The 27360-nt window shown below is 46.0% G+C and overlaps 2 protein-coding genes across 10 annotated transcripts in view; both read right to left on the bottom strand.

The window, feature by feature from the left end:
- Nucleotides 1–16141, bottom strand: part of PIK3C3 (phosphatidylinositol 3-kinase catalytic subunit type 3) — a 114069-nt gene extending 97928 nt beyond the window's left edge. For 4 of the 6 annotated variants that reach the window (XR_013624884.1, XR_013624885.1, XM_068130083.2 and 1 more), the window contains exons 1-3: nt 15742–16075; nt 10020–10208; nt 3800–3943 (exon numbers count right to left, since the gene is read on the bottom strand). Coding sequence is in view for 4 of the 6 variants with exons in the window: in XM_068130083.2 (XP_067986184.1) it covers nt 3800–3943; nt 10020–10208; nt 15742–15809 (401 nt within the window). In the remaining 2 variants the exon portion in view is untranslated. Of the gene's footprint in view, nt 1–3799; nt 3944–10019; nt 10209–15741 lie in introns of all 6 variants that reach the window. The other 2 variants (XM_068130082.2, XM_068130084.2) reach the window with 2 other exon arrangements.
- Nucleotides 16142–24131: 7990 nt separating this feature from the next.
- Nucleotides 24132–27360, bottom strand: part of ACSBG2 (acyl-CoA synthetase bubblegum family member 2) — a 47369-nt gene continuing 44140 nt past the window's right edge. For all 4 annotated transcript variants that reach the window (XM_068130080.2, XM_068130081.2, XM_068130079.2 and 1 more), the window contains exons 13-14: nt 25368–25614; nt 24132–24465 (exon numbers count right to left, since the gene is read on the bottom strand). In XM_068130080.2, coding sequence (XP_067986181.2) covers nt 24365–24465; nt 25368–25614 — 348 coding nt within the window. In that variant the 3' untranslated portion in view covers nt 24132–24364. The remainder of the gene's footprint in view (nt 24466–25367; nt 25615–27360) is intronic.

Here is a 27360-nt window from a genome sequence, read left to right as displayed (position 1 = left end):
GTCGATGCGGGATACAGGTCGATGCGGGTTACAGGTCGATGCGGGTTAGAGGTCGATGCGGGTGTTACGGATTTGTCACTTCTGTTGTTGTGGTTCTCATCCACTGCAAACATTTTTGGTTGCATGTACTATTATTGTTATCGTTTAGGTGAAATAGAGATAACTGTTTACAAAAGGTAAAAAAAGAGTTCGTGTTTTAAAAGAAACCGGAAACCGGATCGGGAACCGGACGAGGAAGAAAAAAAAGAGGAAAAGGAGGCGGAGCGAGCAAGGTGGAGAAGAAGCCAAGCTGCTTGGAGGTCTTGAACAAACGCTGGCGAACGGGGGTCACGAGTGAGCTTTGGGTTTCCTGGGAAAGGGATTCCTGCGACAGAGTTGTTAACGCTGTGACAGATAAACCTGCGTGACAGGTTTTACGGTTGATTCCGAAGATAATCATTGGAGTGCCGTTACGTCTCGAGAACGTACCGTTGGCCATTTTGCCTTGCGCCTGATTTTGCATCGCTCCAGGTTTTTCACCTCGCTTCAACCATTTCACCGCATCCAGACGTTAACCTGGTGTGTGTGTGTGTAACGTGGATTTTGAGTGTGAATTTGCGGTTCGCCGATTGGGAGCCGTCGAACGTCCATACCCGAAGGTGTGATTTCCCAGCCGCCTCTTGAGGACACTTTTGCCTATCTTTGGCAGTGTGACTGTCAACCAAGCGGGATTCTGGTCTCGATACAACATCGTTCTGACGATCACTGGAGCGTGGATCGACTTTGGTTTGAATCTGGGACAGAGATATTGGGAATGTTATTTTCGCTCACTTGGAGCACAGCGAGTTATATTGTACGAAACTTATGGTACCATCATAGGAATAATATATTGGTTGTACAATTGATTATTATTGTTATTGTACTGTTATTCTTGTGTGACCTTAATACAATACTTGTTTGTTGGTAACAATTTGTGTGGTTTCACCATTGATCTTTGACATACAGTATAACACATATTTCTGCCGTGACTCCTCTCGGGGCTTGGAGGTACACCGTGACCGGGGTTTGGGGAGGAGCACGTAACAGCGGGTTACAGGTCGATACGGGTTACAGGTCGATGCGGGCTGCAGGTCGATGCGGGCTACAGGTCGATGCGGGCTACAGGTCGATGCGGGCTACAGGTCGATGCGGGCTACAGGTCGATGCGGGCTACAGGTCGATGCGGGCTACAGGTCGATGCGGGCTACAGGTCGATGCGGGCTACAGGTCGATGCGGGCTACAGGTTGATGCGGGCTACAGGTCGATGCGGGCTACAGGTCGATGCGGGCTACAGGTCGATGCGGGTTACAGGTCGATGCGGGTTACAGGTCGATGCGGGTTACAGGTCGATGGGGATTACCGGTCGATGGGGATTACCGGTCGATGTGGGTTACAGGTCGATGTGGGTTACAGGTCGATGTGGATTACAGGTTACAGGTTACACGATTCTTGAGTTACATGATATACTTTTGTGTACGTGGTATTTCAAAAATAAAAACATTTAAGATTTCAATTTCATGTTACAGAGATCTGTTCCTCATAACCACCGAACAGGCAGGAGACCTAGAATTTCAGCTCCTTGTTGAACCTAAATTTCCTGCCAGATCCCAGAACTTTTTGTGCATCATAGACAGGTTAATAATGTGACAGGCATTTCCTGTTGGTCAGGATGCATGCAGCAATGGCTGATGTGGCATCCTGGTGACAAACTATTCAGATATTGTTTATATTTACAGGAGACTCAGCATTTTTACCCATTGCATTGCTGATGAATTGAAACAAAACAAGACATGGTGGAATTCACAAACATTCTGCTCTATTCATTCTATAACATGAGAGGTTATCTTCCATCTCCCTGGAAGTTAGCCATCATCACCTTACTCAACCATCCTTGCTGCTTATACGTGGCGTGAGAAAAAAAAAAAACATAGTAGCAATTCCTCTGGTGCTGATCTGGTAGAATAAACAGTATACTGCACTGACTAAAGGTATATTAAACCAATTTCAATGCTTGCTAGAAGAATCATATTAACATAATCATATAAACATCATCATAAGACTTTAAACAAACAAACAAAAAAAATACCTATTTTGGGGGACAACCCTTCCACCCCGTGCACCTGATCAGACCCGAATTTTTCCAATGCCTTGAACAAACATTGGTACATCATTGATGATGAAGGTTGTGGTGAAATTTCATCAGAATTGCATGTGTAGTTTCTGAGAAGAAAGCAAATACCTATTTTGGGGGCAACGCAATCCCCCCCCTCCCCCCCACCCATCGTGGATCCCAAAAGGGGCAGATTTTTTTAATGCTGTGAACAAAAGTTGGTACATCATGGGTGGTGAAGGCTGTGGTTAAGTTTCATCAAAATCGTGTGTGTAGTTTCAGAGAAGAAAGCAAATATCTATTTTGGGGGGGTCAAACCTGGACCCACTCCCCCCCCAGCCCCACCCCCCGCCATAGACCCCCAATGGGGCAGATTTTTTTTATTGCCGTGAACAAACTTTGGTACATCACGGGTGATGAAGGTTGTGATAAAGTTTTATCGAAATCGTGTGTGTAGTTTCAGAAGAAAAAGCAAATTCCTATTTTGGGAGGTCAAACCTGGATCCACTTTGACCCCGGTAAACCCCCTTAGACCCCGATTTTTTTAATGCCATGAACAACTTTAGTCACAATGCAACAAATATAATTTGTGCCAAATTTGGTCGCAATCCCATCAGCGGTTTCGGAGAAGACGTTTCAAGTGTTTATGGACGGACTGATGGACTGACGACGTGCCATTGCTTAAACTCCCCTGACCTTTGCTCCAGGTGAGCTAAAAATCACTTCCGCTTCGCTGAGAAGTTCAATGTTGGACGCTTTGGTTTGAACCTCGGCTTAAAATGAGTGAAATGAAACTTTTTGAAAATTTCGAATTATTCTCATTGACATTTCAACATCACCATAATACACGTTATCAAGTTGTTTAAACTTTCTTCATACAAGATTATTTGTAATACCGAATACCACCAGATGGCGCTATACAATGCAGATTTACAAAGAGAGAATCGGGGTCTTCCCCCCACCCTGAACCCCCTCGCACAGGTATGCTACCCTGACAGACACCATATTTGGGGTAGCCTTATACTGGATGTGGTTCAGTCGTTTTTATTTTTTGAAATAAATGTATAAACATATATAAACTATTTAAACATATATAATTTTTTGTATGCAAATATAAACAAACAAATAAACAAACAAATATATAAATGCACAAATTCACTTTTATAGCATAGATTACTTAATTATCGTTTTTCTGCTTGACTTCACCAATCCAATAACGATTCACATCATTTTAAACATTTAATAAAAAGACCGACAATTTTCTGGTACCATGGGTTACTAACGTATCCCAAGTACAAAGAAATTCAGATGTGAAAGAGGCATATTGGTCCATAAAGAAGTCCAAAATATTAAAGACCTCAGGGTTAAGGAAAATCTTAACCAACCAATCAACCACGACCCCATTTCACACTTTACTTTTGAATTGTTCTCTCTTAGCCTCATTTTTGTTCCGATTCTTGAGTTCACCTTTTCGAATCAAATTTGCATCAAAAATCATTTTTCAAATAGAGTCCAACATGGAAAGTAGTTTATCACAACTTTGTCAAATAAATGTTTCGCAAATAAGGCTACTGTGAGAGCAGCTTCTATCTTGAAGGAGCAGGTTCTTTGCAAAGATTTTTTTTTAAAATACACATTAAACATATTCCCCAGAAGACGCAGAAACCAACCCGAAATTGCCAAAAAGGGAAACCGCTGTTCCTCCCACAGGCACAGCTTTGCCTGGTCCGTAACTGTCCCATATTGTCAGGCCCAACTGTGCATTCCTCGGCAAGTCAGCATATCTCACGGGCAGTTTTATCCACTCGTTCCAGCTGCAGCCAACAGTTATGAATGGGGAATTAAAATTTTCTGCAGCCACAAACAAATTAATATGTTCTCTGCATGATCGTCACAGTGCCACACATACAAGGTTTCCTAAAAATATGCAACACAAGATGACTCAAAATTACCTTCCAACTTCTTTGTAAGCATTTACCTGCAGGTCCAAAGGCCCCCCCCCCTCCTGTCACTCCCAACCCCGTCACTGACACAAAATATAATTCATCGTTTGCTTTAAAATTTTAAATTACACCATCAAATTGGCTCTTGGTATCTTGCTGGTAACCCGTCAGCTGAAGTTAACATACGTGTCAACCTTATGAACAAGCACTCATTCAGAATAGAATGAATGCCACAAACCTATGAATTGCAACATCACAACAGCTCAACCTCGACTGCACTTTCATAACATTTCCAAAAATGAAAACTCCAGCTATGCATTCACAGCATCTTGTGATCTCCTCTGTGATCGAATCGAATCGAATCGAATGAGAAAATGGTCGTTTTGATAAGTTCACGTCGTTAGAAAGACAAACAGGGAAACTTGTCATGTGTTTGATAGTTTGGCCCTATGCACAGCGCAAAAACAAACAAACAAAAAAAACAAAACAGAGTAAATGCAACTGGCATTTAAAAATTACAACACAATAAATGTAACAAGCGTTTAATTACAATTACAACACAGTAAATGCAACTAGGGTTTAATTACAATTACAACACAGTAAATGCAACTAGCATTTAAAATTACAACACAGTAAATGTAACTGCCGTTTAAAAATTACAACACAGTAAATGTAACTGCCGTTTAAAAATTACAACACAGTAAATGCAACTAGCATTTAAAATTACAACACAGTAAATGTAACTAGCATTTAAAATTACAACACAGTAAATGTAACTGGCGTCTAAAAATTACAACACAGTAAATGTAACTAGCGTTTAAAAATTATTAAACAGTAAATGTAACTGCCGTTTAAAAAATAACAGTAAATGTTAATAGCGTTTAAAAATTACAACACAGTAAATGTAACTGGCGTTTAAAAATTACAACACAGTAAATGCAACTAGCATTTAAAATTACAACACAGTAAATGTAACTGGCGTCTAAAAATTACAACACAGTAAATGTAACTAGCGTTTAAAAATTATTAAACAGTAAATGTAACTGCCGTTTAAAAAATAACAGTAAATGTTAATAGCGTTTAAAAATTACAACACAGTAAATGTAACTGGCATTTAAAAATTACAACACAGTAAATGCAACTAGCATTTAAAATTACAACACAGTAAATGTAACTGGCGTCTAAAAATTACAACACAGTAAATGTAACTGGCGTCTAAAAATTACAACACAGTAAATGTAACTAGCGTTTAAAAATTATTAAACAGTAAATGTAACTGCCGTTTAAAAAATAACTAAATTTTAATAGCGTTTAAAAATTACAACACAGTAAATGTAACTGGCGCTTTAAAATTACAACACAGTAAATGCAACTAGCATTTAAAATTACAACACAGTAAATGTAACTGGCGTATAAAAATTACAACACAGTAAATGTAACTGGCATCTAAAAATTACAACACAGTAAATGTTAATAGCATTTAAAATTACAACACAGTAAATGTAACTAAAAAAAAAACCACTTTTAGAGGCCATTTTTCCCCGCAAAGCGGGGGTTGGCCTTTTTCGGGAACCATGGTTGTTGTTGTTTTTCGGTCCCCTTTTTGAAGCAATGTTTTACGGCCGGATGCCCTTCCTGACGCCAACCCTTTTTGCCGCCTTTAACGACAAACAGGGAATTACCAGTGAACTGGTACTCAATTAGCCGACCTCGGAAGGATGACAGGCCGAGTCAACCCCCCTGGTGTTAATTCAGCGATTGACCGGGATTCGAACCCAGGATCCTAGGATCCTAAGCCGGCACCCTAGCCGCTAGCCCAACACCAACACAGTAAATGTAACTGGCGTTTAAAAATTACAACACAGCAAATGCAACTAGCATTTAAAATTACAACACAGTAAATGTAACTGGCGTCTAAAAATTACAACACAGTAAATGTAACTAGCATTTAAAATTACAACACAGTAAATGCAACTGGCGCTTAAAAATTACAACACAGCAAATGCAACTAGCATTTAAAATTACAACACAGTAAATGTAACTGGCGTCTAAAAATTACAACACAGTAAATGTAACTGGCGTCTAAAAATTACAACACAATAAATGTAACTAGCATTTAAAATTACAACACAGTAAATGTAACTGCCGTTTAAAAATTATTAAACAGTAAATGCAACTAGCGTTTAAAAATTATTAAACAGTAAATGTAACTGCCGTTTAAAAAATAACAGTAAATGTTAATAGCGTTTAGAAATTACAACACACTAAATATAACTAGCATTTTAAAATTACAACACAGTAAATGTAACCAGCGTTTAAAAATTATTAAACAGCAAATGTAACTGCCGTTTAAAAAATAACAGTAAATGTTAATAGCGTTTAAAAATTACAACACACTAAATATAACTAGCATTTAAAAATTACAACACAGTAAACCATAAAATATCGCGGGGGTAACATTCCTGGGAAATATCACGATAACTAAAACCACAATAGTCAACACCAATTTTGTGTGGTAATGAGGGGTTTAGGTTCCTGGGCTTCTAGAAAATAGAGGAAGGTGGGTGACTTTACAGTCACGTGAAAAAGTAAGTACACCCCATGTAAAGTTTTGACTTTTTCAACATATTTCAACATACAGCTATTTGATCTTCATTTCAACAATATTGATAGATAAAGGTGATATAATATAACAAATATCATTAAACATTTACATTTTGTAGTCCATTTTATAATTTAAATAAACATAAATGCAAATTTCGCATGTGGAAAAAGTAAGTACACCCCGACATTTATCACTACTTCAAATACCTAAAATTAGAATCAGGTGCACCAGCTCAGGTGCAAATGATTCGAACATCGTTAGAGAGGATCTTGGAGGAACCTGTCTTATTTAAACCTCAGACATTTAGTTTGGTTTTCTCTTTGTTGTTGAAGTGTGTGGCGTCACCATGCCTCGATCAAAAGAGCTCTGTGCGGCCTTCAGAAAGAAGGTTATAGATGCCTACGAGTCTGAGAAGGGATTGTAAAACATCTCCAAACAATTTGAAATCAATCATTCGACTGTCCAGAAGATCATCTACAAGTGGAGAAGATTCCAAACAACTGCCAACTTGTTCAGGCCAGGCCGCCACAGCAAGTTCAGCCCGAGAGCAGACCGCAAGATGCTGAAAGAAGTCTCTAAGAACCCCAGAATGTCATCACGGGACCTACAGGTAGCTCTTGCCACTGTTGATGTCAAAGTGCACGAGTCTATCTTTAGAAAGAGGCTGCACAAATTTGATCTACATGGAGGTGTGTGTGCCAGGACGAAACCTTTGCTGTCCAGAAAGAGCATCAGGGCAAGACTAAAGTTTGCCAGTGAACACCTCAGCAAAGACCAGCACTTCTGGAACAATGTGCTCTGGACAGATGAGTCAAAGGTAGAGCTATTTGGCCACAGTACCAGAAGACATGTTTTGCGAAAACCAAAGACAGCATTTGACCACAAGAACCTGATACCAACTGTAAAGCATGGTGGTGGAAATATTGTGGTTTGGGGCAGCTTTGCTGCATCAGGGCCTGGGCAGTTCACCATCATAGAGTCCACTATGAATTCTTCATTGTACCAGAGGGTGCTTGAGGATCATGTGAGGCCATCTATCAAAAAGTTGAAGCTCAACCGAAGGTGGACCTTGCAACATGACAATGACCCTAAACATACCAGTAAATCCACCAAGGAATGGCTGAAAAGAAAGAAATGGAGGGTTCTGGAATGGCCAAGTCAAAGCCCGGATCTAAATCCCATCGAGATGTTGTGGGGGGATTTGAAACGAGCTGTGCATGCAAGAACCCCTCAAACATCGCACAGCTGAATGAATTCTGAATGGAGGAGTGGGCAAAAATTTCTCCCAGTCAATGTCAGAGACTGGTAGACAGTTATAAGAAACGCCTACTTGAGGTTGTTTCTGCCAAAGGGGGCAATACCACTTATGAGAGCCAAGGGTGTACTTACTTTTTCCACATGCGAAATTTGCATTTATGTTTATTTAAATTATACAATGGACTACAAAATGTAAATGTTTCATGATATTTGTTATATTATATCACCTTTATCTATCAATATTGTTGAAATGAAGATCAAATAGCTGTATGTTGAAATATGTTGAAATAGTCAAAACTTTACATGGGGTGTACTTACTTTTTCACGTGACTATGTGTTAGCTCTTACACAAGCCTTTATGTGCAAGGTCTTACACGAGCCTTTATGTGCTTGCTCTTACATGAGCCTTTATGTGCAAGCTCTGACACGAGCCTTTATGTGTTGCTCTGACATGAGCCTTTATGCGTTAGCTCTGACACGGGCCTTTATGTGTGAGCTCTGGCACGAGCCTTTATGTGTTAGCTCTTACACGAGCCTTTGTGTTAGCTCTTACACAACCCTTAATGTGTTCGCTCTTACATGAGCCTTTATGTGTTAGATCTTACACGAGCCTTTATGTGTTGGCTCTTACACAACCCTTACTGTGTTCGCTCTTACACGAGCCTTTATGTGTTAGATCTTACACGAGCCTTTATGTGTTGGCTCTTACACAAGCATTTATGTGTTGGCTCTTACACGAGCCTTTATGTGTTGGCTCTTACACGAGCCTTTATGTGTTAGCTCTTACACAAGCATTTGTGTGTTGGCTCTTACACGAGCCTTTATGCGTTAGCTCTGACACGAGCCTTTATGCGTTAGCTCTGACACGAGCCTTTATGTGTGAGCTCTGACACGAGCGTTTATGCGTTAGCTCTGACACGAGCCTTTATGCGTTAGCTCTGACACGAGCCTTTATGCGTTGGCTCTGACACGAGCCTTTATGTGTGAGCTCTGACACGAGCATTTATGCGTGAGCTCTGACACGAGCCTTTATGCGTTAGCTCTTACACGAGCGTTTATGCGTTAGCTCTTGCACGAGCGTTTATGCGTTAGCTCTGACACGAGCCTTTATGCGTTAGCTCTGACACGAGCCTTTATGCGTTGGCTCTGACACGAGCCTTTATGCGTGAGCTCTGACACGAGCGTTTATGCGTGAGCTCTGACACGAGCGTTTATGCGTTAGCTCTGACACGAGCCTTTATGCGTTAGCTCTTACACGAGCCTTTATGCGTTAGCTCTGACACGAGCCTTTATGCGTTAGATCTTACACAAGCGTTTATGTGTGAGCTCTGACACGAGCCTTTATGCGTTAGCTCTGACACGAGCCTTTATGTGTGAGCTCTGACACGAGCGTTTATGCGTTGGCTCTGACACGAGCCTTTATGTGTTAGCTCTTACACGAGCCTTTATGCGTTAGCTCTGACACGAGCCTTTATGCGTTAGATCTTACACAAGCGTTTATGTGTGAGCTCTGACACGAGCCTTTATGCGTTAGCTCTGACACGAGCGTTTATGCGTTAGCTCTGACACGAGCGTTTATGTGTTGGCTCTTACACGAGCCTTTATGTGTTAGCTCTTACACGAGCCTTTATGTGTTAGCTCTTGCAGGAGCCTCAATTTTGTTTACAAAAATAAAAATAAAAAATATATAAAAAATGGGCACTACTTTGAATTTGCAAAATTGATCGATTAGTTTGTTCATTCATTCATGTCGTCATGAATTACTTTGAGTTCCATACCGAGACTCACCGATTTGAATGCACAGTAAAGTAGCATACATGAATATATGTGGTGTCACTTACCATATGCTGTATACAGTCGAAGTGATAGCTGCAACAAAAAGGGAAAAAAACAAAAACACAAAGAAGCCAGGCCTCTTCAAATGTTTTGGTATTCAAATTGGTGAGCAGGGAGAACAGAGAGCCTTATTCAAATAAATCAATTTGAATTGGCAGGTGTCGAATCATCACGCGTCCGTATATGGTGAACATAAATATTACCAATATAGGAAATTGTTATGATTAACATCAAGTGCTTATAGCATACTTCCATCGTGTGCTGAAGGCCTTGTAAGAGGTACGTATTGGTAATCCCAGGGATTTACCATCTCCATACACTTGGCAAGTTACATAGAGGTCCGAGCATCCTTCTTGATACAAGCCCGAGAATTTCAGCATTGGATCCTCAAGCAGCTCTTTGAAACTCCGCTGTTCACGCTTTCCTTCCAAGCTCCCTCTGAAAAATATAAATTTATCATGAACAAGGTCGAAAAGGTGTACCGAGGGGTGACATATTAGGAGATGCGTCGTGTGTGTGTGTGTGTGTGTGTGTGTGTGTGTGTGTGTGTGTGTGTGTGTGTGTGTGTGTGTGTAACACACAAAGAAGTTGGAAAGGAAAAAGACTAAGAACAAAAGAAGAGGAAGAAGAAGAAGAAGAAGAACAACAACAAAAACCACAACCGAGCTTTAGCGGTTCCTGCTGTGATATAATAAAAATAGGGGCAATACCCCTCGGCACTCACCTGGTACAATAAAGCAGTATACCACACTGCATAGAGGTATTTTAAACCTATGTCAATGGTTGCTCGAAGACAGGACGGCATGTAGAATCACACCAACATAATCATAAGACTTTAAACAAATAAACTAAAAAATACATATTTTGGGGGGCAAACACCCCCTTTCTCCCAACTCACCCTCTCTTTCTCCTCCCCCCACCCACAACCCCATCTGGCCCCCTAAGAAACAGATTTTTGTAATGCTGTTAACAAACTTTGGTTCATCGTGGGTGATGAACGGAATGTTGTGGTCAAGTTTCATTGGAATTGTATGTGTAGTTTCAGGGAAAAAAGCAAATTCCTATTTTGGGGGTCAAACCTGGATCCACGTTGACCCCGATTTTTTTTTCATGTGAACAAATTTGAGTTGCAACATAAATATCATTTTTGCCAAGTTTGGTCACAATCCCATCAGCAGTTTCGGAGAAGTTGCAAGTGTTTACAGACTGACGGACTATGCCGGCAGCCCAGAGCATTTTGGTCAAACGAACAAGGTACCAATATCCGAGTACAGAAACATTTATTGTGTAACCTAACATATTCAGATATGGATGTCTGCCGGGGACCCCCTGCTGCGTGGGGCCCCTGGGGCCCAAAGAGGGGGGCACCACATGAAACCAAGTGGAAATCAACAGGTACATCTCACAGAGCACAGAGTGACCACCGCCAGACAAATTTGCCTCTGCATAGGACCCCCCAGACCCCCCTCAAAGGGTCCCGAAATTTGGGCTGGATTAAACATAGGAGGTACCACATGAAACCAAGTTAAAATGAACAATTACACTCTACCAAGTATAAAAAACCCATCGCCAGACAGATTGTCTGCTGCATAAGGCCCGCCAGACACCCCCAAAAGTTGATCCCGTGGACACTATGGTATGGTATAATTGCAAGTAAGTTTAAATAAACAGGTACATCTCACAGAGTACAGAATGCCCACTACCAGACAAATTTGCCTCTGCATAGAGAGTACCAGACAATCTGAGTCTGCACTTCCAAAGAGGCCGCCACAGCATGTGTAATGAAACATCGGTGGCAGCAGAGCTTTTAACGTCTGCTTTGAGAGTCAACAATGGTCAAGGTCATGTCTTGTTGTTAAAGATAGAAGGATCTTCTTCGAGATGAATGTAAGTAAATTGAGGCTTATGAACTTACATGTAAAATAGAATAATGGCATAATAGATTCGGCCTACTGTTAAAAAGTCATGGAAATGGCATGGAACTGTTTCTTGTGACTAAATGTATCTGATCAGATAATGAAAGCAGGTCGTTATTTATTTATTTTTTTGTATACTGAATCGAGGCTCGTGGAAGAGCTAACATTTATTTCACAAACAAATCAACCAGACAAACAAAACATATAAAAAGAGGGAGCGGAAAACAAGATGGGGAGAGAAGGGGAAGCACACAAACACAACATTTGAGAGCAGGGAGATGTGTGGGAGGGAGAGGGCTTAGGGGGAGGAGGCGTGGGAAGGGGGGGGGGGGGGGGGAGAGGTATAAAACACAAGGGGACCGAAATTAGCGGGGGTAGAATTAGGTCTACTATATAATATAGGCCTAGGCTAGGCTATGCTCAGCTAGGCATGTGCACTTTTGCACAATTAGGCTACCTGGTCGACTTAGGTTGTTTAACCAGTCTTGGACAAAATATTCCAGGAACACAACACTCTTTTATTCTGCTTGTGACTGAAAGTCAACAGCAGCTATTTTGTAACAAACAACAAGACTAAACAATATGAACCAAGACGGGGCGGTATTATCAGCTTTGCAAGTTACACTGTACTACAGGTTTTCTCGTAGGTTCATGATAATTTGGAGAGTGGATGGAGGTCCCAATACCATTTATGTGTCATCAAGTCTCATAGGTCAGCAATACATGAAACTCCCATTAGCCAAAAATCCTGAATTCTAAACACGTTTCATTCCGACTCCTATCAGCTGTTACCAGTAAAGTACAATGTTAAATAAGGAAAACACCGCACCCTGCCACCTTCACTTTCCGAAGGCCAGTTACCATGAGCTTGCTTAATGCCCTGAATCAATTACTGATCGCATCTACACACATTGGGAATCTCAATAAACAATGGAGCCTCTTGTGTGACCTTGGCCAAGGCAGTGTGATCAGTCACCTCCACGGTGTGTGTAGATACATTTAGACAGCAGCTTGGCGATGCAAAGGAAGGATCGTTTCGTATGCTTTACCACAGACATTTGTTCAGCTTCAACTGTTGTTTCAAGTGGGTTTTACTGTTTTGGACTTGGTTTTAATGCTGTTTTGATTTTAATTTGTAACTATCTTTGGTACTGTGTTTGGTGTTGGGCTAGCGGCTAGGGTGCCGGCCTAGGATCCTGGGTTCGAATCCCGGTCAATCGCTGAATTAACGCCAGGGGGTTGACTCAGCCTGTCATCCTTCCGAGGTCGGCAAATTGAGTACCAGTTCACTGGTAATTCCCTGCTTGTCGTTAAAGGCGACAAACAGGGTTGGCGTCAGGAAGGGCATCCGGCCGTAAAACATTGCTTCAAAAAGGGGACCGAAAAACAACAACAACCACAGTTCCCGAAAAAGGCCAACCCCCGCTTGCGGGGAAAAATGGCCTCTAAAGGTGGTTTTTTTTTTTTGTTTTTTTTTTTTGGTACTGTGTTTAGTCATGGTTTAGTCATGCTTAGTTTACATTTATAGAGTTTTATTTTTGTTACTGCATTTGACAATATTTCGTGCTTTGGTTTAGCTGTGCTGATTCCATTCGTGGGTTTCTTTGTTTAAAGTTCTCAAATCGTTCCTTTCTGGCAATTTGTTTTTTTTTTGTTTTTTTTTTGAGGTTACTTATATACCATTGTCCCTATTATTTCTTCCCCGTGTAATTCGATCCTCAGATGTTGAGCCTTGAGCGAGTTCCCCCAGCATTTAGTTTTATTTGGTCGATTGAAGTGTTCCATTTTTCTGGGTGGAACAATACTCTTCCCAATATTTTAGAATTGTGTACATAATTTTGTCAGTGAACTTGCAGGCAGTGGCATAAATTGCCTGTTCACACGTCATTCACTCATGATCAGATAAGGGAGAATATGTTGAAAAGTGCTCCATCCCAAACCAGTCTGTACCAACCCAGGCAATAGCCACTAGTTTAGGCGATAGATACACCCACATACGTGAACTACGGAAGACTGTGAACTACGGATGGAAGGAAAAGAACGGGTGCTATACCCCAGACTGGTTCTTGGGACCTGCCCTGCCAGATTATCTTTTCCAGGAAGGGGAACAAGAGGAGGACAGTATAGAGGATCTCGAGAGTGACCAACAAGATATTGCTAATGTGTCTGACGATGATTCAAATTCCGAAAATGCTTGGAGTGATGACTCGGAAAGTGAAACAGAGATCAAACCCTCTCAAGAATCATAAGGATTTTCTGATAGTGATCTACTCATTGGATGCATTAAGCATATATATTGTAAATTCTGTTGGATGTCATGTAAAATAGATTTCACGTGGTATGTTTGATCTAGCCCAAATTTTGTAACCCTTTTGTGGGGGGGGGGGGGGGGGGGGGGGGATCCGGCGGGCCTTATGTGGCAGACAATCGATAGATATATTGTACTTAATAGTAGATTGTAATTGATCATTTTAACTTGGTTGTATAGTATGTCGTAGCTCCAATGTTTAATCCATCCCAAACTTGTGGACCCTTTTTAGGGGGTCTCTTGCAGTGGTCACTCTGTGCTCTGTGAGATGTACCTGTTGATTTCCACTTGGTTTCATGTGGTACTTTTGATATATGTTCTAGGCCAATTCTACCACAGTGCACCCAGGGTCAACTTTTGGGGTGTGTCTGGCGGGCCTTATGCAGCAGACAATCTGTCTGGCGATGGGTTTTTTATACTTGGTAGAGTGTAATTGTTCATTTTAACTTGGTTTCATGTGGTACCTCCTATGTTTAATCCAGCCCAAATTTTGGGACCCTTTAAGGGGGGTCTGGGGGGGGCCGATGCAGAGGCAAATTTGTCTGGTGGTGGTCACTCTGTGCTCTGTGAGATGTACCTGTTGATTTCCACTTGGTTTCATGTGGTACCCCAAATGTTTGATCCAGCCCATTATTTGCCCACCCTCTTTGGGCCCCAGGGGCCCCACGCATCAGGGCGTCCCCAGCAGACATCCATATCTGAATATGTTAGGTTACACAATAAATGTTTCTGTACTCGGATATTGGTGCCTTGTTCGTTTGACCAAAATGCTCTGGGCTGCCGACCTAGACAGTGGACGTGCCATCCCATAAGCTCCCGGAACTACGTTCCAGGTGAGCAAAAAATAAAAATTTGTGTCCGTTTAACCAAGGATTCCGGTCTTAAAAGCCCTCTTTCTAGATTTAGGTGGGAATGGGAGCTTAATATGGCAATTAAAAGTGTCATTTATTATTCTACAGAGGAATCCTTAAGATTCGAAAATTTAGAAGGACACGGAAGGAGCACACAAAATAATTACTAGGAAGAGTACCTGTCCCAAGTGATGGGAAAAGCTTTTAAAAGTAACTTCCCTCTCTCCTCCCTCACTCCCCTCTCCCTACCACTCTTCTCTCCCTCCCGTGTCTTCACCACTTCGGTCTCTGTCTCCCACTCTCCACTCCACTCTCCACTCTCCACTCTCCACTCTCCACTCTCCACTCTCCACTCTCCACTCTCCTCTCCACACTCCTCTCCACACTCCTCTCCACTCTCCACTCTCCACTCTCCACACTCCACTCTCCACACTCCACTCTCCACTCTCCACTCTCCTCTCCACTCTCCACACTCCACTCTCCACACTCCACTCTCCACTCTCCACTCTCCACTCTCCACTCTCCTCTCCACTCTCCACTCTCCACTCCGGATTAAAACCCTCTCTCATACATAACATACATGTAACATTGCAATACTGCAACTGCTGCAAGACACCATATCGACGTGTAATACTGTAGATCGTGTCTATCTGGTACCGACCAAGTACACACCGAGCCGCGACAGCCATTCCAGAGATACAACATCCACGTCACCAGAACAGCAGTTTAAAAGCAACCGACGCACTCAGTGGTCAAAACCACACGAGATGTAGATCGATCGATCACGAGCAGGGATCATCATCATCATCATTATCATGATATTTTACACCAAGGATCCGGCCAAAGAGCGTTCAAAGCTGTTCATTCAATCCTCGTCATCTCCCGTCGTTACTCACATCTTCAGCTGCACATTCAGGTCCAAATCACAGCTGTACACGTACACAAACTTGTTCGACTCCGCCATGATGTCGCTTTTCAAAGATGCGTCAATTACTTCAGGCACAAATATCTGGTAATTACAATGGCATCGTCACCCTCCCGATGCATATTCGTCCTCACGGTGTTCAAGCTCTTTCTCACATCTGATAGCGACTAAATCATCTAAACGAGGTCACCTATAATCTATAATGAGTTTAACGAAAGAGCCGCATGTTACAAGCACTGTAATCGGCGGAAGCTCAAATAACACAGAATCCGGAAGTTGTGCGACGAAAGCTTCCTGTTTTGAATGCCGCCAACTGCATGCTGAGGGCGTACTCTTCCTCTTCTTCCATTAATAATGACGTCTTTGGAGCTGCGAGGCTTCGAAACCAAATTTTCAGAACGAAGAAACAAATAGACCACCGGGCCGGAACAATTTGTTCCGGGAATTTGATCACGGATTTGCAGAGTCGAGGGTACCTGTATAAAATGTCTGCAGATTTTAACAACAAATCCCGATTCCTCTCATAGGTTAAACAGCAGTGCTCTCGGTGTCCCTTGCAATGGGCATTGCATAATTGTTTAAAATCTTAATGTTTAATACACCGTCCACATACTGAAGCCATTTGTTCGCCATCTTTGCGCTCCCATTAGTTGAAGCCATTTGTCCGCCATCTTTGCACTCCCATGAGTTGAAGCCACTTGTCCGCCATCTTTGCGCTCCCATGAGTTGAAGCCATTTGTCCGCCATCTTTGCGCTCCCATGATTGAAGCCATTTGTCCGCCGTCATTGCACTCCCATGAGGGCCCAAATGCTTGGTCGCTGGACGCTAACAGCTGCCTCACCGATGAAATGTGTTCCGATAGCAAGCCGCTTGCTATCGATTTCCAAACAGTCGTTCCGTATCAACCGCTTTGCAAGCTGTTCAAGCGCACACACAGCGCATGCGCGAAACGCCTCGTTTATCATTCACACGTCATTTCGAAAGTCCCGAATTGACGAGTTACTGAGATTGGATGCCAGAACTCATCTTTTAAGATTAATTCATAGCTTCCTGACATAAATAAACCACAACGGGTGAAGTGCAATAATAATGGTATTGTGGCGGACACGATGGCTCGCTGGTGCAGTGACGTAATTCCGTGCACCAGTGGGTCTCGGCCACGCCCCAGGTGAGGCGTGGCCTCCGGATATACACGCGGGCTCGCAGCCCGGAGCACGGCAGTGCTGACGAGTGAGCAAGCAATAAAGAGCTTGGCCTAACCCAAAGCGTTGTGGCCTACCTTTATTTTACGTGTGTGCCCAGCACCACACTACACTGGTGACCTCCGACTAGTTCAGCCGTTGCTGTTCCCCGAACGCGCTATGGCCACCAACGCTTTCACGATCAAGCTACCGGAGTTCTGGGAAGCGCAGGCCGACACCTGGTTTCTACAGGCCGAGGCCCAATTCCAGCTCCTGGGCGTCACGTCGGACGACACGAGGTACTTTTACGTGGTCGCTGCCCTTGGATCCGGCGTGGCCGCCCGAGTCGTGTCCTTCCTCCAGCACCCGCCGGAGAGCAAGTACGCGGCGCTCAAGCGGCTTCTCCTCGACGCGTTTGGCCTCACAGAGGCCGACCGCGCTGAACGTCTTTTGGACCTTCCCGTACTCGGCGACACACGACCGTCCGCCCGCATGGATTACATGCTGTCCCTGCTCGGCGACGGCCACGCGGATTTCTTCTTCCGTGCTCTCTTCCTCCGCCAGCTACCTGTACAGTTGCGACTCGCGCTCGCCGGTTCGACCATTACGGAACCGCGCGCCCCGGCCAGGGAGGCGGACACGTTTTTTGCGGCCCACGACGCACGGCCGGCATATAGCACGGCCGTCGTGGATCCCGGCGCCGAGCACGACGCGAGTGGTTCGGATCGCCACGTCGCATGGCATTCGGACCCTCCCGAATACGGCGTAGGTTTGGCGGATCGCCGCGTGGCATGGCGTTCGGATCCTCCCGAACACGGCGTAGGTTTGGCAGATCCGCGCGTGGCCGCCGCCACGCCCCGCCCACCACCGACGTCACGACCGGCGCGTCAACCACCACCGGGCCAGACCTGGTGCCAGTTCCATACCAGGTTCGGCCACAAGGCCAGGTCCTGCCGCCCGCCTTGTACTTTTGGCAGGTCGGGAAATGGCCAGGCCGGCGCTCGCTTCCTGCCATGAGCGTCGGCCATACTGGCAGCCTTCTGTTCATAACAGACACCTCCTCGGGTCGTCGCTTCTTGTGCGACACGGGAGCGCAGGTGAGCGTCCTCCCCGCCTCCGCGTCCGACAGGCAAGCTGTGGGCCAGGGCCCCGCTTTGCTTGCCGCCAACGGCACGCCCATCCGCACGTTCGGGAAGTGTTGTCTCTCGCTGCGGTTCGGGAGGCAGCGCTTTCAGTGGACGTTCGTTACCGCTAGTGTCCCCATGGGCCTACTCGGAGCAGACTTCCTCTGTGCGCATGGGCTGCTGGTGGACGTGAGGCACAGACGCCTTGTTCAAGCCGAAACCTTCAGCTCGCTCGCTTGCGCGCTGAGCAGTTCGTTGAGCAGCTCCCTGGGCGGTTCACCGAGCGGCTCGCCAAGCAGCTTGCTGAGCGGTTCGGTCCCGGCAAGGTTGGTCTGCACGCTTCCGGCAGCGGACGAGTTCACCCGCCTCCTCGCCAGTTTCCCGACCCTCACGCGGCCCACCTTCTTGGCGGTGGCCATCAAGCACGGGGTGGAGCATCACATCCCCACCGTCGGGCCACCGGTCTACGCCCGGGCGCGCCGCCTCGACCCGGCGAAGCTCGCCATGGCGCAGGAGGAGTTCACCATGCTGGAGTGGCTGTGCATCGTCTAGCGCTCCAACAGCGCATGGGCATCGCCACTGCACATTGTGCCCAAGCTCGGCGGCGGGTGGCGGCCATGCGGAGACTACCGCCGCCTCAACGATGCTACCACCCCCGACCGCTACCCCGTCCCTCACATCCAGGACTTTTCCGCCCGGTTGGCGAAAATGTCCCTCTTCTCCAAGGTGGACCTCATCCGCGGATACCACCAGGTCCCCGTCAGGCCGGAGGACATACCGAAGACGGCCGTCATCACACCATTCGGCCTCTTCGAGTTTCTGCGGATGCCCTTCGGGTTGAAGAATGCGGCCCAGGCGTTCCAGCGGCTGATGGACAGCGTCTTGCGCGACTTGGACTTCGTGTACGTCTACCTGGACGACATCCTCGTCGCAACGCGTCCCGTGAGGAGCACCTCCGCCATCTCCGCACGCTCTTCGAACGCCTGGGCCGGCATGGCCTGATCATCAACCCCGCCAAGTGCCGGTTCGGCGTCACCGAAATCGACTTTTTGGGGCACCGCGTCACCAGGCACGGGGCCATCCCCTTACCGGCCAAGGTGGAGGCGGTCAGGGGTTTTCCGCGCCCCCGCACGATCAAGGGGCTCCAGGAGTTCCTGGGCATGGTGAACTTTTATCACAGTTTCCTGCCCCGCATCGCCCAGCTCCTGCGCCCCCTGCACGAGGCCCTCCGGGGGAAGCCGGGCAAAGGCGACGTTGCCTGGACCGAGCAGATGGACGCAGCATTCGTGGGCGCGAAGCTCGCCTTGGCTAACGCCACCATGCTCACGCACCCGGCGCCCGATGCACCGATCGCCCTCACCACTGACGCGTCGGACTACGCGGTGGGCGCGGTGCACGAGCAATGGGTGAAGGGAGCTTGGCAGCCGCTGGCGTTTTTTAGCCGGCAGCTCCGCCCGCACAAACGGCGGTACAGTACCTTCGACCGCGAGCTGCTCGGGCTCCACCTGGCGGTCCGGCACTTCCGCCATCTGCTCGAGGGCCGCCCGTTCGCAGCCTTCGTCGACCACAAGCCCCTGGTCTTCGCGATGGCCAAGGTCGCCGAGCCGTGGTCGGCCCGGCAGCAGCATCACCTCTTGGCCGTGTCCGAGTACACAACAGACATCCGGCACGTCGCGGGGAAGGACAACCCAGTGGCGGATTGCCTTTCCCGGTCCGTCGCCCACGCAGTCTACCTTGGGATCGACTATGCCCGGATGGCGGCGGACCAGTCCGCCGACCCCGCCATCCAGGCTTTTCGGACTGCCGTCACGGACCTCCGCGTCACTGAGGTACCGTTCGCCGGCGCGGGCGCGGCCCTCTTGTGCGACGTCTCCCTCGGCCGGCCTCGCCCCATCGTGCCCGCTGGCTGGCAGCGCCGGGTTTTTGACGCCATCCACGGCCTGTCCCACCCGGGCACAAAGGCCTCCCAGAAGCTGGTCGCCGACAAGTTCGTCTGGCATGGCCTCCGGAAGGCCGTCCGCGATTGGGCCAGGATGTGCCTCGCGTGCCAGCGCGCGAAGGTTCACCGCCACACCCAGGCCCCGCTGGCCCCGTTTCCTGTGCCCGAACGTCGGTTCGACCACGTTCACGTGGACTTGGTGGGACCTCTGCCCCCCTCGCGGGGTTTCACCCACGTCCTCACCATGGTGGACTGCACCACCCGGTGGCCGGAGGCCGTGCCTTTGGCAGCAACGACGGCGGCGGACGTCGCGCAGGCGTTCATCGCCACTTGGGTTGCCCGGTTCGGCGCCCCCTCAGACATCTTGTCCGACCGCGGCCCCCAGTTCACCTCAGAGCTCTGGGGGGCGGTAGCGTGGGGGCTCGGCGTCCAGCTGCACCACACCACGGCCTACCACCCCCAGGCCAACGGCCTGTGCGAGCGCTTCCATCGCGCCATGAAGGCCGCGCTCCGGGCCAGCCTCCGCGACGGCGGCTGGGTCGACAGGCTCCCCTGGGTCCTGCTGGGCCTCAGGACGGCGCCCAAGGATGACCTGCGCGCATCCGCGGCGGAGTTGGTCTTCGGACAACCGCTGTGGGTGCCGGGCGAGTTCCTCCCCGACTCCACTGCACCATGGGCCGTGGCGCAGCAGTGCTCCGCCCTGCAGGAGACCGCCCGGAGGTTCGCCCCGGTGCCGACGGCGCACCACGGTTGCCCGCCAACGCACGTCGCCCCGGAGCTTCGCACGGTGGAGTACGTGTTCGTCCACCACGACGCCCACCAGACACCGCTGCGGCCCCCGTACGACGGGCCCTTCCGCGTGCTTGAGACCGGGGCGAAGCATTTCACCCTGGACATCGGCGGTACTCCTGACCGCGTCTCTGTGGACCGCCTCAAGCCGGCCCACCTGGACTTGGACCACCCCCCGCCAGCGGCTCTGCCCCCACGTCGGGGCCGCCCCCCGGTGGGCGGACCCCCGGCACCGCCCAACACCGCTGTCACGCCACCCCCCTGCCCTGCACCCATCCCGGATGCCGCCGGAAGCATCCCAGATGGCATCCCGGCATCCCCGGTGCCACCAGCGGGCGCTTCGGCAGGGTCATCCGGTTGCCCCGCAAACTGACCCTTCAGGTGCGCGAGAATTCTGGGGGGGCGCGTGTGGCGGACACGATGGCTCGCTGGCGCAGTGATGTAATTCCGCGCACCAGTGGGTTTCGGCCACGCCCCAGGTGAGGCGTGGCCTCCGGATATACACACATGCTCGCAGCCGAGCACGGCAGTGCTGACTAGTAAGCAAGCAATAAAGAGCTCGGCCTAACCCAAAGCGTTGTGGCCTACCTTTATTTTACGTGTGTGCCCAGCACCACACTGCAGTATCACGTGTCAGGGTTCTTATTTGAGGTGCACAAGATTGTCTTCCCCATTTTGTTTTATTTGTTCACAATTGTGACCGCTGCAGTTCTTATCCTCATTTTAGTGTTAATTATAATCAGTGGTGTGGTGTGTTGTGCCACATTTTGAGGTACCGGGGCCTTGCAAAAATGTGTCAGCTGTGACGCCATCGGCAGTTCTGTTGTGATTGGCTCTGTACACGGCGGAGTGTCGGCTGGGGACGTGGCTTTGGGGTCCGTTGTGTGAAGCCATGATGGCGGCAAGGCCTATGATAGCTTGGCATCGTCTCTAATAAACAACTTGATTAAAGCAGTGTCCTGACCTGACTGCATAGTGACAGCGGCAGGATCTTGAAGACCTCCAAGCAATTTGACATTCGGTCTCGTTTCCTTTCCCAAATTTGGACCATGGTGGATTACCACGGCAGCACATTCCATGGTTTTTTCCAACATGGCGAAGTTCCCGCCAATGGACTGGTCCAGCTCTGAGTTGGCGGAGACCTTCAAGTTATTCAAGCAACGAATGAACTTGGTTCTGTCGGACGAGGGCGTCGATACTAAAGCCAGGCAGGCCATCAAGATTCAGATTACTGTGTGAGACGAAAGACTGCGGCGGATCAATGCATCGACTGAGTGAGGATGACAAAAAGGATCCGAATAAATTATATAAATTATTCGAGGATCAGTTGGACATCCATGTAAACGTTGATTCACCGGCTGGAAATGAGATTCCGGCAGCAAGAAGTCCATGGATGATTTCATCAACCGGTGGTGACAGAAGGGAAGGTTGTGCAATTTCTCCGAAGCAGAACTCTCGGAACGGATTATCGAGTTGATTGTTGTGAGCAGCCCACATGATTTTCAAAAGCATCTGCTCGACCAGGAAGTCCGGTATGACATGAACCTGGTATTAAGTGAGGGACGCAAGTACGAAGCAATGGTAATCGGAAAGCAGGCCCTGCAGAAGATGGAAGGGCCTTCATCGTCTGTGAATGCCATGACACATCGACAAAAGTGCAAAAAGTGTGGACTATCACATCTGCCCAGCATACAATGATTATTGTAAGTATTATGGTGAACTGGGACACTGGGCCCATTGTTGTGAAAATCCCAAAAGAAGCACGAGATACGCTGATGGATACGAGTGGAGCTGCCGTCCTGCAGTGGGTGGAAGAGGATCACGTCAGCAGAAGCAAGTTGAGAGGTATGCTTCGGGGAAGTACCAATAATTAATGGGACCTCGGTGAATGAAGTGTTGGGGTATTTTACTGAAGGCGATGAGTTACGAAGGTGATTGACGCACGTGGGCACACCAAGCCGTTTCACGTGATCAGGGTATCTGCACGATGTATGGAGACGAGGGATGGTGTACACATTGTATGCCCCGACATGAAAGGTGTATACAAACTGCAGTTGAAAGTGGATACAGGTGCGTCAGGGAATACTTTGCCAACGCGTATTGTGGAGGCCATGTATGGAAACAAATGGATGTCAAAACTGACTCCGCTTGGTGGGACCAAGCTCACTGCTTACAATGGCAGTGAAATCAAGCGTCACGGAATCCTCAAGCTCGTGTCGATAAACTCAGATTGGTTCAAATACAAGTTCTATGTTGTTTAAGTACCTGGACTACCAGCATGTGAACGGCTCAACTTCGTCACCATAAACAGCATTGCTGAACGGAAGACATTGCTGAAGGCTGCACCTCCAGCATCAAGGATTCCGAAACTATTGGGCCACAAATAACAGCCCAACAAGGTGAATTCCGTGGACGATTTGAAAAGGCTGTTCCCAGACAGGTTTGACCGCATTGGGAATTCAAGGAAAAGTGGTGACCATCTCGATGTGGGTGCCGTCCTTCCGATGGACGTTAAACTGGGAGTCCCATCTGCCAGCAAGGGTTGGTGGACGTTAAAGATACCACGGTGTCCTTCAAAGAGGCGAGCTATTGCCAGCACCATGGACAAATTCCTGCCATAACTAGGCGAACGTCGGGCCTCGCCAGGCCGGTTCCTTCAATTATTATTATTTTGTTTTTTTTACTCCTCCAGCCTCCAATTAATATTCCTCCAGCCGACCCGACAAGGTGGAATAGTGGCCGTTATAAAATAAGATTCGGACGATAACTCCGCTCGGTCACGCAACATTATATGGGGGGCCCCACACACGAGGAACTCGTTGACCTCCCGAATACACCACAACAATAAGCCGTACCCTGAATCCTTTACACTGGCCTATATACCCCTTAGTTACGACATGACGCTCCACAAAATTCTGGTCACGTGGTCCATGTACACCATTATCAGTCCACTCCATCTGACTAAATAATGAAATAATCATATTAAATGATTGCACGGTCTTTTGGCGATAAAATGAAAACTAACCCGATCTTCTTGACAAAAATTAAATGTATATGCAGTTTTAACTCTTACTCTTCACCATCTACCTTTATCTGTATTTCCATCACTTTTGACTTGTCATTCCTCCACAGGGTTAGACTCTGTGCCTCACAAACTGAGCAACGCAAGCCGTCCAATGACTGGGCCTCAAATTCTGCATTTTATGCACTTCCATCTCAAACTATGGAACCAGGACATTGACAGTCAGATGTATTGATCAACGGAAACGAAATCTTAAATGGAAAGAAAAATTAAATTCTCAAAGCCAATGGAATGACAAGTGGGGATTTACTCCAGGAATCTCATTTTATTTGCTCAAGCCTCAGTGCGGTACCGGTACAAGTCAAAGCACAAACCAGGGACAGATCCTCAAACAAGCTTCAAATTCACTCGTAAACACCAAAATGTGCTGCGGAAACCTCAACACAAGTATATCAGATTTAAAGGGCAGAGCAACAAAAGGTCACCATGACAAATCACAGGTGTCGATGGACAAAGATGGACGTTTCAAATGGAGAAGCTAGTTGGGGGTGCTCGGAGCAGTTGCTTCGGCATAAAATTTGTCGACAACATCTCGATACATCTTGAGCACAACCGGTCGTTTCAGCTTCATCGTGGGGCCTGAAACAAAATGGCAACTTTAAAATATTTCATCAAATCGAACTTTGTGGAAATCAAAAACCGACATTTTGAAACTCGAGCAGGCCTCGGAGTGAATAAACCTTAAAACAAGGATGCAAGTCCTCAGACAACTGACAAGTCCCTTAAAATGGGACGGAGCTTTTACATTTAAATACATGTGGATTGTGGAGATGGAAAAGTATACAGGTAAATTACAGGTGGTATAGATAATAAAGTACGTACACACCACACACCACTTTACCCCATCACTGTACAGAGTAACCCAACAGATGACATGTACCACAGGGACCTCAGGTCACATATTGACAAACACTCAAGACATGAATTCATGGATGACAATTCCAAACCCCCACTGTTCTTGTGCAGTCACCATAAGTGATGGCATCACAACATGCTGACAAGTAGAGTCCCTCATCAAATCCACGAGCACGTTTCAGACATTCTTGGGTGAAGATTTAGTGTGGACCAGGTGTGGACAGCAAATTATTTTGTTTCCTGTCTGGCAGCTTTTCCAGGGGATGAGCGTTGTAGGTCATGTTCAAATTGTTTATACATTGCTCACTTTGAGAAATTAATGGAAGTCATCATTCAATGGTCTTGAGCCCCATAATTGAGGGATGCGGCCCCATTATAGTGTCTGATTTTGGGGTTAAACTGACATTAGAAATATTCATTTTAAAAACGTTAACATTTGAATCTTATTCGTCAAACGTGAATACTTCACTAATAGTTTTATTTTTGTTAAATGTTCATTTGAATAATTTCTTCCATTATCGCTATGGTGAAGGAAACAGCCAGAGGTAAACTTTAGTCCACGGGTACACCCAAATCGATGCGAATGCAGTTAGGAGTAAAATACGTCAACAATCGGAGCTTCTTACCAAGTTCTCCTCCAACAACAGTGAAGTCCTTTTCCAACAAAGCCCACTTTTGGATCCGCTGCGCCTGGGAAGTGGAACGTTCATTCACTTGACCAATCCCCTGATTGATGGCAAAATTCACCGCTTGGTCACAACCCCAAGCGATCTGAGAAGGCTTCGTTGCACCGCTGCCAATCTCATGGCAGAATCGGAGAGCATCCGAACTCAACTCGTCCAAAGGCTCTCCAGACTCGGAGGACAATTTGCACTGAAAGAAAGGAGAAAAAAAAAAAAAAAAAAAAAAAAAAAAAAGCATTTCAAACTTGCTGCTGAAATAAATAAAAAATAAATGAAGTCATGATTCGTCATCCCAAAGATGTACATAAATAAAATTTAACTCAATTGCCCAAGGATAGAGTCATAGGATATTTAATTTAGTACGTGCAAGTTATGAAAGTCAGGTGTCTGTCTGTGGCCATTTCTCAGATGGCGGAACGGATCTTCGTCATACTTTCAGGGGTGTCAGTAAGTGCTTGGGAGTGTTTGTTTTTTGAAACATTTGAAAAAATATATATATATATTGGGGGGGTATAATTTTTTTTTTTTTTTTTTATATAATAATAAGAAATCACTGAAGTGCTGAAGCTTTTGATTAATGACAGTTATATACAAGTACACATACGCATAAATATAAAACAATTAGACATTTAAAAACACAAATCAAACAAATCAGATTCAATCAAAATTCCGGAAGTGGTTGGTATATTGTACACCACTCCTTTCCTATGCCATCTCCAGGCATTGCAAATCGTCATTGCCGGGCACCGAAGGGGGCTCGGCAGTGACGCACGTTGAAAGGGAGTACTCAGTTTTCACTTTGTTTTCTTGCTTTCTTTCTTGTTGTACACCGCTCCTTTCCTATGCCATCTCCAGGCATTGCAAATCGTCATTGCCGGGCACCAAAGGGGGCTCGGCAGTGACGCACGCTGAAAGAGAGTACTCAGTTTTCACTCTGGTTTCTTGTTTGTTGTACACCGCTCCTTTCCTATGCCATCTCCAGGCATTGCAAATCGTCATTGCTGGGCACCGAAGGGGGCTCGGCAGTGACGCACGCTGAAAGAGAGTACTCAGTTTTCACTCTGGTTTCTTGTTTGTTTGTTTTCTTGGTTGTTTGTTTGTTTGTTTTCTTTCTTGGTTGTCCGGACGATATCTCAGCCATCCTTTGAGCTAGGAAGCTGAAATTTCGGCACAGTAGTGAGCAAGTCCTTTGTCAAATACGGTATTTTTTGTTTTTTGAATAATCAATTAATTGAGGAGTTATTTAATTATTAGCGTTTAATTAAGTACTTATTTAATTAATTAAATTTCATTTCTCTTCTGACCATTATTAACTCAGGCACCTTTTGAGTTAGGAAGCTGATATTTGGACATGCCAATGACCAGGTGATTTGGCTGCAAAGGATATTTTTGATTTATTAATTAATCAATTAATCGATTAATTATTTAATTATTCGATTAATGACAAAAAAAAATTTTTTTTTTAAAGTTACAGATTCTGAAGAAATAGTGGTAGTTTATGTGTTCTCTGACCAAATTGATTAATAATTTAATTTTTTTATGATTATTATTTATTTATTTTCATTATTAATCATTTATTTATTTTCTTTCTCATTTGGCCAATATCTCAGGCACCTTTTGAGCTGGAAAGCTAATATTTGGACATGAGTGACCAAGTGATGTGGCTATCAAGGATATTTTTGATTTATTGATTAATCATTTCATCTATTAATTATTTATTGATTAATCGATTAATTATTTATTGAGTAATCAATTAATTATTTAATTTTTTATAAATGACTTATTTAATTAAATTTCTAAAAGATACATCTTCGGATGAAGCACTAGTGGTTTAGTTATGCGATTAGCCAATTGATTATGAAAATATTTTGTGATAATCTTTTATTGATTTTAATTATACAATTAATCAATCAATTAGTGTACACCCCTCCCTCCC

Source organism: Myxine glutinosa, chromosome 11 (genome assembly GCF_964187855.1).
Source record: "Myxine glutinosa chromosome 11, kmMyxGlut1.1, whole genome shotgun sequence".
Taxonomy (NCBI): Eukaryota; Metazoa; Chordata; class Myxini; order Myxiniformes; family Myxinidae; genus Myxine; species Myxine glutinosa.
The sequence above is the reverse complement of the archived record's forward strand: the minus strand, read 5'-3'. Positions and strand labels throughout refer to the sequence as shown.